The 18,940-nt window shown below is 56.9% G+C and overlaps 1 protein-coding gene across 2 annotated transcripts in view; it reads right to left on the reverse strand.

The window, feature by feature from the left end:
• Window positions 1-10,630: 10,630 nt before the first annotated feature.
• Window positions 10,631-18,940, reverse strand: part of RUNX1 (RUNX family transcription factor 1) — a 181,398-nt gene continuing 173,088 nt past the window's right edge. For both annotated transcript variants that reach the window (XM_079767160.1, XM_079767159.1), the window contains one exon: window positions 10,631-11,606. In XM_079767160.1, coding sequence (XP_079623286.1) covers window positions 11,140-11,606 — 467 coding nt within the window. In that variant the 3' untranslated portion in view covers window positions 10,631-11,139. The remainder of the gene's footprint in view (window positions 11,607-18,940) is intronic.

Consider the following 18,940-nt stretch of genomic DNA (forward strand, 5'->3'; position numbering starts at 1 on the left):
AAGATGCTCAATGTCACTAATCATCAGAGAAATGCAAATAAAAACCATCATGAAATATCTCCTCACACCTGTCAGAATGACGATCATCAATAAATCAACAAACAGCCAGTGTTTGAGAATGTGGAGATAAGGGAACCCTTGTGCACTGCTGGTGGGAATGCAGACTGGTGCGGCCACTGTGGAAAACAGCATGGAGTTTCCTCAAAAAATTAAAACTGGAACTGTCTTATGACCCAGAGATTCCACTTCTGGGAATATATCCGAAGAAACAAGAAACACTAATTTGAAAGAATATATACCCCCAGTCCCCTATGTTCGTTGCAGCATTATTTACAACTAGTGGCCTGGTGCACGAAATTCGTGCACATTAAAAGGGGATTAATTAGAGGAAATATTTTAATATTGCTATTTGCCCTTTCTCTATAATGGAAATGTCAGAGATGAAAGAAAATTAGTAAAATGTATATGAAAGTCTTCTTCCTGTCAGAGTCTGGGGCACGCCACAGGACCCAGAGTCAAGTCCCCACCCACCCACATGCACCTCAAAATCGCGCAAGACCCAGACCCAGCCCGCCCCCCCCCCATTGGGCTAGATCCAGACCCGGCCGGTCCCACCCTTGTCAAGCCCCGCCGGGCAGGGTCACAGCCTCAGGTCCTCTGGCCTGGTGCTGGGGTGTGGGGGGGCACACCTTGAGGTCCCCCATCAAGCCCTGCCAGGCAGGGGGCATGGCCTCAGGTCCCCTGGTCCGGTGCCAGGGCAGGGGGCATGGCCTGAGGTCCCCCATTGCTGGGGTTCTTGTCCCAGCATTACAAAGGGTTCAGCAATCTGGAGAAAGGCTGTGTGTAGATTCAATAAGGAGTCCAAAGATGAAAGTTAGTTTTGAAAGGCATTGGGGGTCAGAGGAGCTTCAGCTAAAGGAGCTAAAGACTCCCCTTGTCTCAGGACCCCTTGCTTTTTATTAACACAAGTTGTCCTAAGGCAAGGTGGAGATACACTTCAAAGGGTAGGGTACAGAAGCATTGTCAGATTGGGGTTTGGCCAACAGGAGGCAATAACATGTAGATTAAGATGCCCTGAGCTGTCTGGCAGCAGACAATCATCCTATTCAGCTTTGGGGGGAGTGCCCTTTAGCCACTTCAACAGGTAATTACATATGTGACTCAGCCCTTGTTGAGCCCCCAAGTTTCATCAACCTTTTGATAAAACTCTTAAAATTATGACATGCTGGAATTGGCTCCCAGCACCCCATCCAGCCCTGCCAGGCAGGGGGCGCAACCTGAGGTCGCCCGGCCTGGTGCCAGGGCGGGGGGCGTGGCCTGAGGTCCCCTGTCAAGCCCCACAGGGGCGGGGGGGGGGAGGGGTGGACACAGCCTCAGATCCCTGCTGATGGTTTATTAAGGCTCGTTACGGGAACTCAGCCTCCACTGTGGGTGCAGCCATCTTGTGTTATGGAAACGCCCCCCACCCCCTCCGCTGTGGGCGCAGCCATCTTGTGTTATGGAAACCCCCCACCCCCGCCTCCGCTGTGGGTGCCGCCATCTTTGTGGCGGAGTGACGGTCAATTTGCACATTCCCTCTTTATTAGATAGGATAGCCAAGATTTGGAAGAGCAGCCCAGGTGCCCATCAGTAGATGAGTGGATAAAAAAGCGGTGGTGCATTTACACACTGGCATACTACTGGGCCATAAAAACAAGGCAATCTTACCTTTTGCAACAGCATCGATGGATCTGGCGAACATCATGCTAAGTGAAATAAGCCAGTCGAGAAAGACCAGTGCCATATGATGTCACATATATGTAGACTCTAATGAACAAAATAAACCGACAACACAACAAACAGAAACAGACTCAGAGAGAGCAGGCTGCCAGCTGTTGGAGGGGAGGGGCTCGGGGAGCTGGGTGGAAAGGTGAAAGGAATGAGCAAGAATCCTCCCCAAACTCGTAGACACAGACACCAGCATGGTGGTTCCCAGAGGGGACAGGGGTGGGGTGGGGGGGAGAAGAGGGTACAGAGGGGATAACTGTGAGGGGAGGAGACGTGACTTGGGGTGACGAACCTACCTCACAATGTACAACGGTGGATTAGAGAATTGTGCACCTGAAACCTATATAATTTTATTAACTAGTGCCACTTCAATAAATTCAATAAAAAAGGATAAAAGAAATGAATGGTAAAGTACTGTATGTCTTAACGTGACAAGGCCGGGAGCTGAGACTGCCTTTGATCTTTGCGGGGCTCATAAACAGGGCAGGGCACCTGCAGAGCTATAGTCCCGGATGCAAATGTCGGGAGGGACCCAGCGGCGGCTCAGGACTGCCCACGCGTTGGCCCTTCACCCCAGGGAGGCCGGGGAGGAGGCTACTTCCATCAAACTTTTTACAAACTGTTTACGGCGCGAAGCCAGCTTTCTTTCCTCCCTCATAACCAACGAACGGGAGTCTGGCTCAAGCCTTGCTTTTCCCGTGGGGCCTGAACCCATCCTTACAGACACGGATTTACGAAAGAAGAAAGAGATGGTGGACACCCAGAGGAAGAGTGTTTTGCTTCCGAGTGAATTCTGTGGTTGCTGCCACCTTATGGTACTCTGGTGAAGGGGGACACCTGTCTCCTCCCCGTCCCTGCCACCACAGACCTGTACCCCTTCTTTTAAAAAATATATATGTTTTATTGAGGTCAGAGAGAAAGGGAGAGGGAGAGAGAGAGATAGAAACATCAATGATGAGAGAATCATTGATCGGCTGCCTCCTGCACGCCCCACCCTGGGGATCGAGCCTGCAACCCGGGCCTGTGCCCTGACCGGGAATCGAACCTGGGCCTCCTGGTTCATAGGTCGATGCTCACCCGCTGCGCCACGCGGTCGGGCTTGTCCCCCTTCCTCATCTTGACCGGTAACCCTCCGGAGTCATCGCTGGGCAGCCTGCTTGTCTCTCGGCCTCGGGGAGCGGCCAGAAGCTCACAGACAGCGCAGGGGCGTGGTCAGGGCTGTGGTCAGAGACGGCCAATGGAAGTGGGTAACTTTGTGCCGTCCGCCCCCATGGGCTCCGTCCCTCCCAGCAGCACGTGGGCGTCGGTCCCTTCTCTGACCCTGAGGGGCCAGGTCTTGGGAAGAAGCGGACTTCATGGTGCGTGAGGCTCACGGGCCAGGAATGCGGGGTCTGCAGCGGTTCAGCGGCTGCCAGGGACTCTTCCTCCCGCTCCCATGGCGGCCACAGGGATCGATTGTCCCGGGACAGGTCTGTTCACAGACGCCACGGGGACCTCGGACCGGAGCGAAGTCTATGGAGCCCAGAGTGAGCGACCTTGTGCCTGAAGCCCTTTGGTCCCCACCTGCCCCCCTATGTCCCCCAAACGCTCGCACGGCCGTTTCTCCTGCTTTTCTAGAAGGGGCTCTTCGGGGCGGCCCGGCAGGGGTTTGGACAGCTCCTCGGTGGCCGTGACTGGGGTGCTGCTCTGAGCTCCAGGACAAAGGGTGTGGGAGGCAGGCGTCCGGGCCAGGTCACTGCTCCTCCCCCAGGGGCCCGGCGGCTGGGCGAAGCCCTTCTCCCTGAACCGTGGCTTTCTGTGTCCCCGGAGCCTGGCCTGCAGTCGCACTTACCATGCCTGTGGTTTCTCTGCAGGCCGGCTCTCCTCCTCTGCAGCACGTGAGCGCTTCGGAAGGTGCTGGAACCTCTCCGCACCAAGGCCTGGCTCACACGCCGCCAGAGACAGCGGCGACCTCGCTCCTCCCTGGCGAGTCTCGGGCTTCCTCTTCCGACAGCACGAGGTCCCGACCCCAGAAACCTACGTCAATAAAACCTCCCGAAAGAGTGATCGGCAGCACATTGAGTCCTTCTGAACCCGCAGTTCCCTTAAGTGTACAAACATCCCAGCGCAGGGCACGCGTGCACGCAGAGGGCCTCAGAGAGCTGTTCCCGTGCAAGACGCCAGGGTGGCGTGGTGCCCACCAGGAAGGGCGGTAGACGGGGTGGCACAGCCGTGTGCCGGCTGAAGGAGGCCGAAGTGCCGAGGGGGAAGCGGAAACGCCGCCTTTTGCGTGGATGCGGGGAAAACATTGCTGTGCACTGTGGGTACGGAAAGCCTGCAAGGCGGGCACAGAACAGCTGACAGCCCCGCCAGGCGTGGGGGGGAGAAGTGGAACGGTTCAGCTTTTTGTCGGGGGTTGTTTACATTCTTACTTTATTCCATTTATTGGGGTGACACTGGTTAATAAAACCATAAAAGTTTCAAGGGCACAACCCAACGAAACCTCATCTGCACACTGCCTCGTGTGCCCATTGCCCCCAGCAAAGTCTCTTTCCATCCTCATATATCCCCTCCTGTGCCCCCCTCCCCCCCCCACCCCTTCCCCTTTGGCAGTTACCACACTGTTGTCTGTGTCTATGTGTTATTATATATATAACTAGAGGCCCGGTGCATGAAATTCATGCACTGGAGGGGGGTCCCTCAGCCCGGCCTGCCCCCTCTCACAGTCCAGGGGCCCTCAGGGGCAGGAGGCGACCTGGTGATCATGGGAAGGCGACGCCCCATCACACCTCTGCTGCTGCCACTGCCGGCAGCGCAAGCCTCGGCCAGCCCTGGTTACGTGAGCCTCAGGTGGCCCTGGGCGGCTGGGCAGCCACCATCCAATGCTTGCCTGCGCCTCGGGCCGGCCCTGGGTGGCTGGGGGGCTGAGGGGACTTGGGGACTCCAGAGGCAGGCGCGAGGCCTTGCTGCGTGCCTGCAGCTCCAGCAGGGCTGAGGGGACTGGGTGCCACCATCTTGTGGCTGTGGGCGCCGCCATCTTTGAGGGCGTGGCAGTCAATTAGCATATTCTTTCCTTATTGGCTGTGGGTGCTGCCATCTTTGAGGGCGTGGCAGTCAATTAGCATATTCTTTCCTTATTGGCTGTGGGTGTCGCCATCTTTGAGGGTGGGGCAGTCAAGTAGCATATTCCCTCTGTATTAGATAGGATATAGATGTGGTCTTTTTGCTTAATCCCTCCACCTTTTTCCATCCAGCCCCCAAACTCCCTCCCCTCTGCCCGCCGCCCGTCTGTTCTCTGTCTCTGTGAGTCGGTTTCTACTTTGTGAAGTTATTTTGTTCATTAGATTCCACATGTATGTGAGAGCATGTGGTAGGGTTTCCATTTTCGATGTGCAGCCCCACCTTGTGCATTTAGCATGCACTGAGCATGTGCTATGTGCCGAGCTCTAACGTGTTTGACACGCGTGAACTCATTTAAGTGCCATCACTGGAAACGCTCTTACTGCTCAGTTGAGAAGAACGAGGGCACTAGTTCCACTTGTTCCCTCGTGTGACTGGGCACCCCCCCACCCCCGGGCAGCCTGACCCCTGGGGTCACGCTCTCGGCTGCCCCCGGCCTCCTTCCTGACCACAGATGACCGGTCCTCCCCCCGCTTCCCGCCTCGCTCAGTAGCCATCACTTCCATGTCGTTAGTTTCTCCTGCTCCCGCTCGCTTCCGTTCCTGACATCCTTTGTGGCCACATTTAAGACCACGAGACGATGGGGACAAGAACTGGGAAGGAGCGTCAGACCACGTTCTGGGCTGAGAGGTAACGTGGGGGGCCCAGGTCTTGGGGCTGAAACACTAATATAATTTGCAGGGCGGGAGGGGAGGAAAGAACTTCCTGAAACTCCCACCACCGTCAGGCTGCCTCCCGGGATTTACAGAAAGGGAGCCGCCACGTGACTGGCCTCAGGTTGAACACATTCCCTGTCCACGTCGTGTTTGCAGAGCCCACGTAGTTCTCTCTCCCTCTTCCTTCTGTTCGTGAAGACAAGCGGGAAAGCCTGCTCTGGGGCTCCTGAGCCCCCAGGCAGCAGCCCTGGGAACCGGGCCTGCGCTCGGCCAGGGCCCTCAGAGCCAGGTGGCTGCTGGGAGGGGCTGACCCCAGGCCCGGTGCTGTGTGTGGCGTGGCTTCCTTTGGCCCAGCCCTGCACGTCAGAGAAAGACGGAGCCGCGGGGACAGGGCATAGGCACTTGCCACACTGCTCACCTGCCTCTCACTAGTGATCACATGGGGCTCACAGCAGACACTGTGGGACAGAGAGCGAGGCTCCGAGGTTCCTGGGCAGCGGCAGTCCAGACACTGGGACACCCTGCATAGTGTGGGCATGAGGGCTGGGCATAAGGCTGGGCATGAGGGTTGGGCATGAGGCTGGGCACGAGAACTGGGCATGAGTCTGGGCACGAGGGTTGGGCACGAGGGCTGGGCATGAGGCTGGGCATGAGGGTTGGGCACAAGGGCTGGGCATGAGAACTGGGCATGAGGCTGGGCACAAGGGTTGGGCACGTGGGCTGGGCATGAGGGCTTGGCATGAGGCTGGGCACAAGAACTGGGCATGAGGCTGGGCATGAGGGTTGGGCATGAAGGCTAGGCACGAGGTTGGGCACCAGGGCTGGGCACGAGGGCTGGACACGAGGGCTGGGCACCAGGGCTAAGCACAAGAACTGGGCATGAGGCTGGGCACGAGGGTTGGGCACGAGGCTGGGCACGAGGGTTGGGCACAAGGCTGGGCACGAGGGCTGGGCATGAGGCTCAGCACGAGGGCTGGGCATGAGGGTTGGGCACGAGGGCTGGGCATGAGAGCTGGGCACGAGGGCTGGGCATGAGGCTGGGCACCAGGGCTGGGCACGAGGGTTGGGCACGAGGGCTGGGCATGAGAGCTGGGCACGAGGGCTGGGCACGAGGCTGGGATCGAGGGCTGGGCACGAGGGTTGGGCACCAGGGCTGGGCACGAGGGCTGGGCACGAGGGCTGGGCATGAGGGTTGGGCACGAGGCTGGGCACGAGGGCTGGGCACGAGGGCTGGGCATGAGGGTTGGGCACGAGGGTTGGGCACGAGGGCTGGGCACGAGGCTCGGCACGAGGGTTGGGCACGAGGGCTGGGCATGAGGGTTGGGCACCAGGGCTGGGCACGAGGGTTGGGCACGAGGGCTGGGCATGAGAGCTGGGCACGAGGCTGGGATCGAGGGCTGGGCACGAGTGTTGGGCACCAGGGCTGGGCACGAGGCTGGGCACGAGGGCTGGGCACCAGGGCTGGGCACAAGGGTTGGGCACGAGGGCTGGGCACGAGGGTTGGGCACGAGGGCTGGGCACGAGGGCTGGGCACGAGGCTGGGCACGAGGGCTGGGCACCAGGGCTGGGCACAAGGGTTGGGCACGAGGGCTGGGCACGAGGCTGGGCACCAGGGCTGCTCGGTGGACGGAAGGAGGAAGGGGCCACTCTGATCATGTGGGAGCCAGGGCCCGAGGGCCGCCCTCCTGTGCCACTGGAAACACCCCGGAGAGGCCTGGGTGAAGCCTCCAGCCCCTCAGGCCTCAAGTCCCTCAGGAAGGGGTGTCTGAGCCTCGGGAGGAGCCCCCTGCGCAGAGCCCGCCCCACAGAGTGGCCGCCGCCGCCACCACCGAGGACCGCCCTGCGTGGCCGCTGTTTCAAGAGCCGTCCCGCCGTCGCTTCGATTTGAAAGTTTATTTCCCACTGATGGTTACACATCCAGAACAGCACACAGAACCAGCGGTTCATTTTCCTTCAAACAAAAGTGAACTTAAAAAAAAACTGGAACCATGCTTTAGCTCTTTATAAAAGCGGATAAAAAGTAGTTTGTTTTAAAGTCTAAAATAAACAAAGGAGAAAGAAGCATTTTTGTCTACAGTATTGAGCAAACACAAGAAAACGTCCTTAGAAGCACACACAAAATTGAAAAAAGTTATCGTATTAACAATATTTCATAATGAAGCTTAAAATCTATTTACAGACATAAATACAATGAACTTGGTTGATGCAACTCTCCTGGAAGGAAAAAGAAACCCAGCCTCGTGGACCCGGACCTGGCGAAGGGCGAGGAAAAGCGCCCGAGACAAACAGAACCCCCAACAGCTGTGCGCTGCCCTGAACACGGAGGCGTTTTGTTCAGACGTCAGAACCGTTTTCTGCGACCAGGGCCAGACCGACGTTCGGTGTGTAACAGACCCCAACCGTGTCACCCCGAAAAGAAAAACCACCCAAACCGAGAAGCACGGGGGCGGGATGTCCCGAGGAAACGGGGACGGACGGAAACCCGCCATGGAAAGGGCAGGACGTGGAGCGAAACCATTCGCTTCCCGTCTAGCGAGAGCCGTTCCGTCCGTGGGCACAGACCCGGGCACAGACCCGGCAGCCCAGCTCTGCCTGTAACCGGCCTGGCAGGCTCCGGCCCGGGCCGCAGGCAGCACCCCAGCAGGGAGACGCCGACTCGCGGCTCCTCCAGTTTGGACTCTCGGTGTTGGGGTGGGGTGGATGCTATTTCCCAAACAAAAGAAGGGGGAGATGGGGAGAGAGAAAGTGGGAGAAGTTAAAGGGGCAAAGAGGGAGAGAAATGTAAGTGCAGAGATGGCTTCTCTCATTTTTCTCCTCCGGCACCAAGGCTCCGGGGACGTGGGCTTTGCCATTATCGGCTGCTGGGCTCCCCGAGGGAGGGGCCCCCTAATATGCCTGAGGCAGCGAGGGCCGCCCTCGGGGGAGTCAGTGGGTGTGCCTCTATCTCCCAAGCAGAGAAACGCGTGACCCCAGATGGAAGGTTCACGCAACAGGCGACCTGATTCCCGTGAGGACACGCGGCTGATTTCCAGCGGGAATATCTTCAGGGACCAGAACTGAACCACCACCATTTTTCCCCTTCCTTTCCCCCAGCATTTTGTCAGGGTCGATGTGGCCCTGGCAGGTGCTGGAAAGAACATTTAAATTCAATGTGGGGTAAACGGGCTAACTTAGCCGCTAAAGGTTCTTTTCAGAAATGAACATTCTAAATCGACTGACAGGTAATTTGCCTGCCAAAAAGAAAAGAAAAAGAAAAAAAAAAGAGCCATGTAGAATAAAACAGGAAAAGGAATGCCGGAGGGAGAACTATGTCTAAGATGAGAATGGCCCTGGCCTGGGTTTCCCCGAGCTCTGCCTTAGCTCTTTTCTAGATAATCTTGACCTCACAAGACACACCGCCTTCTCTTACCTCTCACCAAAGTGCTACTGCGTTTGCGTAAAACAGCATATCCAGGGCGGGCAACAGTTGGGGCACAGCGCTCGCGTGGCAAATAATACAATAATGAATAAATAACAATACAAGAATAAACTCTGTGTTTTGCATATTCACAACTGTAAACCCACGTCCCCCACCCCTGGATATAGAAGAAAACTAAAAAAACAAGTTGTTTTAAATAAACTCAGCTGTCTCTGCTGCCTGCAGCCCAAGATCTTTCTAACGCGAATCCTCACATTTACAGAATAAAAACCACCGTTCTCAAGTCCTGCTCTCAAACGCTCCTCCGAGCTGACCTGAAGTCGTGCCAGCGGGTTGAAGAGGTACATTAAACGGCCTCCGGTCATTCTGAGCGCACACGCGCGCAAGTCAGCAGTTAGTATTTGTGAGTTGTAGTATTCACGCGCCCTGACCGAATCCTCCAGTTAAAACAGTGCCATCAGTTTACAGTGACATTGGCTACGCTTGACTTGTAGCCATGGGCAGCAGTGGTGACACGGATCTTTCCGGTCACATGACGCGCAGGTCAAAGTGCACCCTCCCTCCCCCCAGGGGAGGGTCTCAGCCTGGGGACAGCCACACGAAGGTGGGTGGTTAGTGAGCAGCACGGGATGGGGTCCTGCACAGGGGGCGCCTCATGCTGTCCCAGGGGACCCCAGAGGCAGAGGGAGACTGGCTCGCACAGCCCGCTGCTGGGCGTCCTGCCGAGACCCTGAGTGGGCAAAGGCACCAGCCCAGTCCCTCCCACCCCCAGCCTCGGGGAACAGCCACACGTCTTACTCTGGGTAAAGGAGCAGGCACTGCAAGAGAGGAGTATTTTCTTAAAGCTAAAAGCCACTGCATTCTGGATTCGGAAGGTCTCCTTCCTCCCCCAGAACCCAGCACGGAAGGAGCCCCTGAATTCACGGATTTGGTTCCCACCTGGATACTGCTCCCCCACACGGCTGACTTTGGATTTGTTCTGAAATTACCGAGAGGCACGCAGTGAGCAGATCCCTAGGCCGACAGTACGTCCTCGCCTGAGGGGCCGTCGCCGGCGTCTACTGAGCCCTCTGCGGCCAGGCCTGCCCTTCTCTGCTTCCAGGGCGGGGGTCCGATCGCAGAGCCTTTGTGGGGCTCGGCAGAAAACGCCCGCCTCGGGCCTTGGGACCGACCCTCGGGATCTAAAAGGCTATTAAAACATGGCTGCATTAGCTACCAACTCGTTTGATTAACATGAAAGGAAGTTTAATGTAAACAATATGTAGGTAACCACGTGATCACATTACCCATCCTTTTTCCCAGCCTTCTTCAATGTGATACATTTAACTTTGGCTACTATTTAAGAAAAAAAAGAAGAGAATGTAGTACTTGATATTTTTCTTCTTAATATAAGTACATTTAAATAATAAAAAAGTATCAACACATAAGTAACTGTCTACACATCAAGATATATAAATATCTAGGGATTCCTCGTGGGAATACAGTAGTTGAAAATGACCCAAAGCTGTAGCTGTTTCTTTAAAAAAAAAACAAAAAAACCACAACTACACAAAAGTCCAAAAGAAAAGTTAAATAAAACTTACAAGAAAAGGAATCATATTTTTTTTCAATTGTCATAGTAAGAAAGAAGCAAGCTCAAATTTATATATATTTATAAAAATAAAACCACCCCAAATGCAAATACGCATTTTGCAATTTATAAGGTGCTGGAAAAGAACATGAAAAATACAAACTCGATGCCAGACAGGATGAGTCGCATCCCCCAACCCTGAACCAAAATTTCATCCTCTTTGGAATAAACAACTTGGTTAAAAAGTGAAGTCAGGGTATAAAATCTTTCTTTTATTCACAGCATTGCTAATTCAGAAGCATTCACAGTTTTCCTCTGGAATCTTCCTGTTTGCCTCCCAGCGGCCCACATGGCCGGACGGTCACGCTCTGCAGACGGCGGGCTCTGATGGCGCTGGAGGCCCGCGGCGATGGTGGCCCCGGCCGGTCCAGCTGGTGCCAGCGGCGATGGTGGCCCCAGCCGGTCCAGATGGTGCCAGCGGCGCAGGGGTCCCGGCCGGTCCAGCTGGTGCCAGCGGCGATGGTGGGTTCAGCTGGTGCCAGCGGCGCGGGGGTCCGGCCGGCCCGGGCTCAGTAGGGCCTCCACACGGCCTCCTCCAGGCGCGCGGCGGGCATGGTGGGCGAGTTGCTGTGGCGGCCCTCGGCCTCGCCCGCGTCGCTGGGCGTGGGCAGGCTGGGGTTGAGCAGCGCGGCGCCCGTGGACGCGTTGGTGCAGGGCGGCAGGATGCGCGGCGGCGAGCGCTCGCCCACCACGGAGAACTGGTAGGAGCCGGCGGACGCGCCGTAGTACAGGTGGTAGGACGGCGAGCCCGCCTGGAAGGGGCCGCCCTGCGCCTGCGAGGAGCCGGGGTAGGGCGGCGGCAGGTACGTGTGGTAGCGCGTGGCCGAGCCCATGGCCGACATGCCGATGCCGATGCCCGAGGTGACGGGCGTCGGGGAGTAGGTGAAGGCGCCCGGGTAGTGCATGCGCGGGTCCGAGATGGAGGGCAGCGCCGGGAACTGGCGCGGGTCACCGAAGGCCGTCAGCTCGGGGGCCGCTGCGGGGCAGGAAAGTATCGCATGGTGAGAGGGGAGCTCAGGGGGCCCTCGCCCTCGCTGCCAGCCCACCCGCAGGACCATTACCCAGAATGCCGCTGCCCAGGGAGGTGGGGGACTACCCAGAATGCCGCTGCCCAGGGAGGTGGGGGACTACCCAGAATGCCACTGCCCAGGATGGGGGACTACCCAAAATGCTGCTGTCCAGGGAGGTGGGGACCTCCCAGAATGCCGCTGCCCAGGATGGGGGACCTCCCAGAATGCCACTGCCCAGGATGGGGGACTACCCAAAATGCCGCTGTCCAGGGTGATGAGGGCCTACCCAGAATGCCGCTATCCAGGGAGGTGGGTACCTCCCAGAATGCCGCTGGATGTCCAGGGTGATGGGGGACTACCCAGAATGCTACTGCCTGGGAAGTCAGAGGATAATCCAGAATGCTGCTGCTGGGGCAGGTGGGACACTAGGCAGAATACTATTGCCAAGGAATTGAGGACCTCCCAGAATGCTGCTGCTCAGGCAGCTGGGAGACTACCCAGAATGCTACTGCCCAGGAAGCTGAAAATAACCCAGAATGCTGCTGCTCTGGGAGATGGGAACTTCCCAGAATGCTACTGCCCAGGAAGCTAGGAGAGTACCCAGAATGCTGCTGCCCAGGGAGATAGTATGATAATATATAGTAAAAGAAGAGAATATATGCTATCCTACCTAATAAAAGAGTAATATGCAAATTAACCATCAATCCGCTACACCAACAAGCCACGCCCACCAGCCAGTCAGAGCGAGTATGCAAATTAACCCCAACCAAGATGGCTGCCACCACAGAGAGTAGGAGGGATCCCGGCTTGGGTTTCCCCAGCAATGGAGGAAGCCAAGGTTTTCACACACCCTGGCTGGCCCAGGCCTCCACTCCAGGCTACAAGGTCCAATTACAGAAGATACATAAACCCCAACAGAAATGGCTGCCACCACAGAGCGAGCAGAAGGTTTGGCTTCGCTCTAGGCTACAAAGTTTCAATTGTAGAAGATAAATATATCCCAGATACCAGGGCCTCCGCTTGGGTCGCCGGGGGGCATGGCCGGCCTGCAAACCACCACAGGCCCCTCACCCAGGCTGCCCCACGCCCCAAGGGAACCCCCACCCTGATCCGGGACACCCTTCAGGTCAAACCAGCTGCCCCCCCACCCATGCATCAGGCCTCTATCCTATCTAATAAAAGAGTAATATGCAGATTGACCATCACTCCAACACACAAGATCAAGATAGCTGCCCCCATGTGGTCAAAGATCCTGCCCCCATGTGGACACAAGATGGCCACCACAAGATGGCCAGCAGGGGAGGGCAGTTGGGAGGCACCAGGACTGCAAGGGAGGGCAGTTGGGGGCAATCAAGCCTGCAGGGGAGGGCAGTTAGGGGTGACCAGGCTGGCAGAGGAGGGAAGTTGGGGGCAAACAGGCTGGCAGGGGAGCAGTTAGACATCAATCAGGCTGGCAGGGCAGTGGATAGGGGGTGATCAGGCTGGCAGGCAGAAGTGGTTAGGGGCAATCCCAAAGGCAGGCAGGTGAGCAGGTGGGAGCCAGGGGTCCCAGATTGGAGAGGGTGCAGGCTGGGCTAAGGGATACCCTCCTCCCCCCGTGCACGAATTTCGTGCACCAGGCCTCTAGTCAAGTACTATAATACGCTAATATAATATGCTATCAAGTAGTATAACAATAGAGCTATAATATAGGTATAATATGTAGAGTATAGACATAATATAGGATGTGTGTAGCACAGATATAATAACTGGCATAATCCTGGGGTTGGCAAACTACAGCCCAGGGGTCAAATCCAGCCATGCCATTTTCATGTCCCACAAGCTAAGAATGAGTATTATTATATTTTTAAGTGGTTGGAAAAAAACATCAAAAGAAGACTGCTTCCTGTAATGAAATTTATGAGAGATTCAAATTTCAGGGTCAATGCATAAAGTCTTATTGGCATCAGCCTCATTCCTTCATGCGTTGTCTCTGCCTGCTTTTGAGCTACCTCTTGCAGAGTTGAGGGTCATGACTTAGACCGCAGGGACCTGAAATACTAAAATATTTCGTTTCCGGCTCTTTACAGAAAAAAGTTGGCCAGTCTTCTAGATAACCAATATACTAATGCACCAATATTAATATAAATTTAGTCTCTGACATTAATATAATTATAATTGATAACACAATGTAACACTACATTATAATTAGAAATATGATGGGTGCATTAATAAATTCATATCAATAGACTATATCATGATTAATATGATATGGTATCATAACAATACTAATGTATAATAACATTACAATACATTAGACATGGTATTTAGGTTGAATCATAGGAAACTGCCATTTTGCTAGGCCTCAAACAGTTGAAAATTGGCAGCTTGCTGTGAGTCAATGCATGCATGCCATGGGAGTGCCTGGAGTGAACACAGCACCCCCGTCCTCCCACCGGGACCTCAGACGCGCCCCACGCTCTTAGAAAGCGTTCAGCCGGTCTCACCGGGCGCTCACTGCCATGTGCCCCGCGGGGGTGTTAGCACGCGTGGCTGCAGGGCCTGGATTTAGCGACTCCGTGTCCCCATGCTGACATTTTACCAGGAATGGCAAAGCTGTGTCTATAAAACCCATCTTGCTAGAACGATGCCTTCCGGTTTCAGGGCCTGGCTCCGACGGCCCTTCATGGCACCCCTCTGCGTCCTCTCACCCGCAGGCTGCCCTGGGAGCTGCTGGAGGCCTGGGCGCCAGGAAGGGTTCCCTGGGGCAGAGTTTCTCAAGAGCGGCACTGCGGCCCTCTCTCGGGCCAGACCGTTCTGTGTGGGGACGTGAAGGGCTGTCCTGAGCCTGCCTTGTAGGATGCCTGGCAGCATCCTTGGCCTTTGCCCACCAGACGCCAGCCGTGTCCCCACTCCCAGAATTGTGACAACCAGCATCTCCAGATACTGTCAATGTCCCGGGGGTAGGGGAGAGGGGCAACTCCCCACTCCCCCCGAGAACCAACCCTGTATATTCAGGATGGTGCCCTGCGGTAGTTTCTCTCTCTCAGAATTATTCACGAAATGACAAGGCCAGACGACAGTCTTTATGTCAGCAAACCCCAAAGACAGCAACAAACCAGAGCAGAAGCCCGAATGAAATGTTTTAAAATGTGTGAGTCCTCAAATCAACACACAGAATGACTCCGAGCTCAGGACGGCAGGTGGCCTGTGCCCTCTTGTGCCCAGGCCGATAGAGAGCGTGAAGGAGCAAAACTGGCTCTGGGAGGAGAGCCACGGGGCGGGGTGGAGGGGTGGGGGGGTGGGGGGGTGGAGAATTAATCTGTTTGTGGACGGCCTGGGCCCTTGGTCAACTTCCTCATATTTCAAGCCTATTATTCCAGCAGGGAGAGCTAGTGTCGGCCTCTCTCTCTCTCTCTCTCTCTCTCTCTCCCCCCCCCCCCGCCCCCCTGCTTTCCCTCCTCCCTCCTCCCACCCTCTAGTGGTTTTTTTTATTGCTCTAACACATTTTTAGCAAGTGACCTCTTCTGTAAATTTGGGGTGAAGGTGAAGAGGGGCCATACTCCTCATCAGAGAGGTAACTGAAGTTTCTAGAAACAAGCAAGATGTGCGTGAATCTCTGTGCTAATGGGGAAAGCAGGAGTCTGACTTCCAAACAAACACCCCTGTCAATCTTTCCTGAGCGAGTCAGACGTGTGGGCAGGAAAACGCCTTCACGGACAGCGCTCCGGGCCGCCCTCCGCTCCAGCTCGTCCCGGGCCAGGCCGCGCCTCATTCCTCAGGGCTTGTCCTGCCGCGCACTCCCCGGGCCATCCGGGAGCAAGCTGGGTGCCACTTGTTTTGCTCCCACGGAGCCGTGACACATTCAGGAGTTAACAGGAAGCCTGACTCCATCTTCCCAGTAAGATTTATGGGGTCCGGGGAGAAGCCGGGGAGGAGGAAAGCATGAGGCACACAGGGTCCATTTGTTTTCGTCTGATGCACTCCTCCGGACACAGACACGGGAGCCGCCCACCCCTCCTCTGGCTGCATCTGCCCCGAGGCCCACGGTGAGCCCACTGGGGAGTGAAGGAAAGGTCACCCTGGCGCACGGCGGCGTCCGGACTCGCTGGTCCCTCTGTTCCAACGGCTGCCCGGCAACCGCTGATGGCGCCCAGTTACCGGAACCCCGAGTGAGTCGGGGGCTTGTCAGGGACGTAGGAATGGAATGATGCTGTGGTCTCAGCCGTCAGGGAAAATGGGGTTTCACTTGTGGGCAGAATATCTGAACGATCTTAAATACTGCCGTGAGTCTCCTCCTGTTTACATAATAACAGTGTCACACTACAAACGGCCATTCAGTTGGTCAAATTATCCCTTTTACAATGTTTTGGTAATAAAACAACTTGGGCCCTGGCCGGTGTGGCTCAGTGGATAGAGCGTCGGCCTGCAGACCGAAGGGTCTGGGTTCGATTCCAGTCAAGGGCACGTACCTCGGTTGCAGGCTCCTCCCCAGCCAGGGCCCTGGTCGGGGCTCGTGCCGGAGGCAACCCATCGATGTGTTTCTCTCACATCGATGTTTCTCTCTGTCTTTCCCTTTCTCTTCCACTCTCTCTAAAATCAATGGGAAAATATCCTTAGGTGAGGATTACAAAATCCCAACATCTTGGGCCCTTTGAATATGCTCAGATTCAAATGATCTATTCAAATACTTGTTTTCATTTTGATGTCCAGTTTGATACCCCCTACCAGGCCTCACCAGGGACACCCCCGGGGGTGGGGGCAGCTCCTTTGCCCTCTGGCAGGCCTGGGCGGAGGGGCAGACCCGGTGAGCACGGGGCTTTGAAGGAGCAGGAAATCTGGGGATTAGAAGGGGCAGGTATTTTCGCTGGAAATGTTGCCCCACCGATGGGGCTGAAGATTTGCCGTGACAGCCCGAGTCCTCGCCCTGCAGTTTGCGGGGATGAAAGCGGCCCCACGCCAGGCCCCGCCCCCTGTCCCCACAGGATTAAACAGCCTGAGCAGATAATGGCTGCCTTGAAAGGCGCTTTCTCATGACTCAGAAAAATGCATGCCGTCTGTCGCCCGGGTTGGCAGCTAAACATTAACTTCTTTTAAAAAAGGCAGAAGGAAAAGCAGCAAAGAAAACCTCCGGATGACAACTCTTTTCAGACAAGGTGTGGAGTCTGTCTGCACAGGAGAGAGACAGACAGACAGAGTGCAAGTCCCCGCGGAAGGCAGCCCAGGTGGGGCTGGGGCTGGGGCTGGGGGGCAGGGCAGCGCCGAGCTGGGGGCGGGGTCCAAGGGAAAGGCAGGCCAGGGCAGGGCTGGGCTCTAAAGCTGGGGCCAGGCGGCCACTTCTCTGTATCTCTACCCCCCCTGCCCCCCCCCGACCCTGCCCCCGCCCCAGCTCCCTGCCCCCGCCCCAGCCCCCTGCCCCGGCCCTGGCCCCGCCCCCGGCACAGGACGGCACCTTCAGGCCCGGCTCAGCCCTGTTCGAGGGGGCGATCTGCTAGCGAAAACCTCCCATGCTGTTCTCTGCGATTCTCGCTGGTCCTCCCTCCCCGTCAGCAAAGGGCCCTCGGGGGGGGGGGGGGGCAGGCAGAAATGGGACCTGGTTTGTACCCACTTCACACCCTCGTGCCAGGACGCATCCTTCCACACTCGGTGGGTGACTGAAGCTGGGTTTGGGGGTGCTCACGGTACTCATTTTTTTTTTAAGTCACCCTTATGTTTGATCACGGTCAGTTGGAGCACGTGGCCCCTACGGTTCTTGGACTACAAGGTGCCGACCAAGTCCAAAGACGGAATGAATCCCAAGGGACAGACCCCAGACCCCAGACAGGCCCTTTCCCAGGAGAGCAGGGATTGTTCCGGAAGGGGGCCCCAGCCAGCCCGCGGCAGAGCAGCGCCGCCGAGAAGAACCCGTGAGACCTGACAAGGGCCCTGGGAACAGCCCTTCTAAAGAGTACTCCAAGCGGACGCCCTCCTGCCTGCGCTACTTCCTCCCTGCCGGAGCCCGCGGGTGCCAGGAAGAGGCCGGCACCATGGCCGGGACCAGGTGAAAACTGGACCGCGCGGTGGCTTTCCGACGGCACACCCGCTCCCAAGGAACGCGGAGGCCCTGTCCTCAACTGGGGGTGGTGTCGGGACACCCGGCAATGTCTGGGGGCAATCTGTGGTTGTCCCGATGGAGAGGGGGTGCTGCTGGAGCCCAGAGGCCGGAGATGCTGCGAGGCACCCGCATTTCACAGGCAGCCCCCCAACAAAGAGCTCCCTGGGCCCCGATGCCACCGGTGCCCCTGCTGAGAAGCTCTGAGAAGCAGCTACAGCACCTGGGGAATCCCAGCTGTCTGGCAGCACAGCACCGACCACCGCGGAGACGCCAGACACGCGCCTGTGCCCTTTGCCTGCCCCTCGCCGGCTTCACCTGGTCCCGGGGAGACAGAGCCACACAGCCGCCGGCCCGGGCGGGAAGTGAGCGGCCCCCCGAGGCTGCGTCCCCAGAGCCACCGTCACAGCTCCGTCCAGCTCCCATTTCCCAGCCCCGGGAGGCTCTTGTCTTTTGCGTTCAGCAAAGGGATATTTCTCTGCGGCCCCATGTCCCTGCCCACGAGCAAAGGTGAGCGCCCAGCCCGAGGCCTCGCCGGTGAACTGACCGGTAGTTAATGAGCTCGTGTTCACGGGGACTGCGAACCAGGACACCCCAGCTTCCCTCGGGCCTCCGACCCGGTCTGAGCAGCTCTCAGTGGAAATGTCTCCCTGGGGGTGTGCTCACTTGCTCCCCATCCCACAGGGGCCCCAGGGTGCTGGTCACGTGACCCACCCCAGCTGCGTTCTACAGGCTGACCGCTTCCTTCTAGACCAGTGATGGGCAACCTTTTGAGCTTGGTGTGTCAAACTTCGCCAAAACACTGAGCATAACTCGGGTAGTGTGTCACTTGGAGGGAAAAACGAACTCCAAGACTCTAGTCGCAAATGTTTCATCCTCAGGAGCAGCAAATGTTTCATCCTTGGCATGCGGCCGCGTGTCATCAGAAATGGCTACGCGTGTCAGTGCTGACACGCGTGTCATAGGTTCGCCATCAATGTTCTAGAGTATTATTCACCCGTCAGCTGCCACCCTGACGTGTGCAGCGTGAGCCACCCCACAGCCCCTGGGTGTCCACTTCTCCCGCCACCTCTGCTGCGGGTCCCGGCCTCTGCCCTGGGAGTCCAGGAAGGTCAGTGCCTGGCCGCGGGACCGGGAGCTGGACAGCCCCGTCTTTAAACCACATCTTAGCGCGTTGAAAGTGACTGACACCCCCTCCCCACGCATCTCCTCTGCCCCCCCCGCCCTCCC

Source organism: Cnephaeus nilssonii (genome assembly GCF_951640355.1).
Source record: "Cnephaeus nilssonii genome assembly, chromosome: 3".
NCBI lineage: Eukaryota > Metazoa > Chordata > Mammalia > Chiroptera > Vespertilionidae > Cnephaeus > Cnephaeus nilssonii.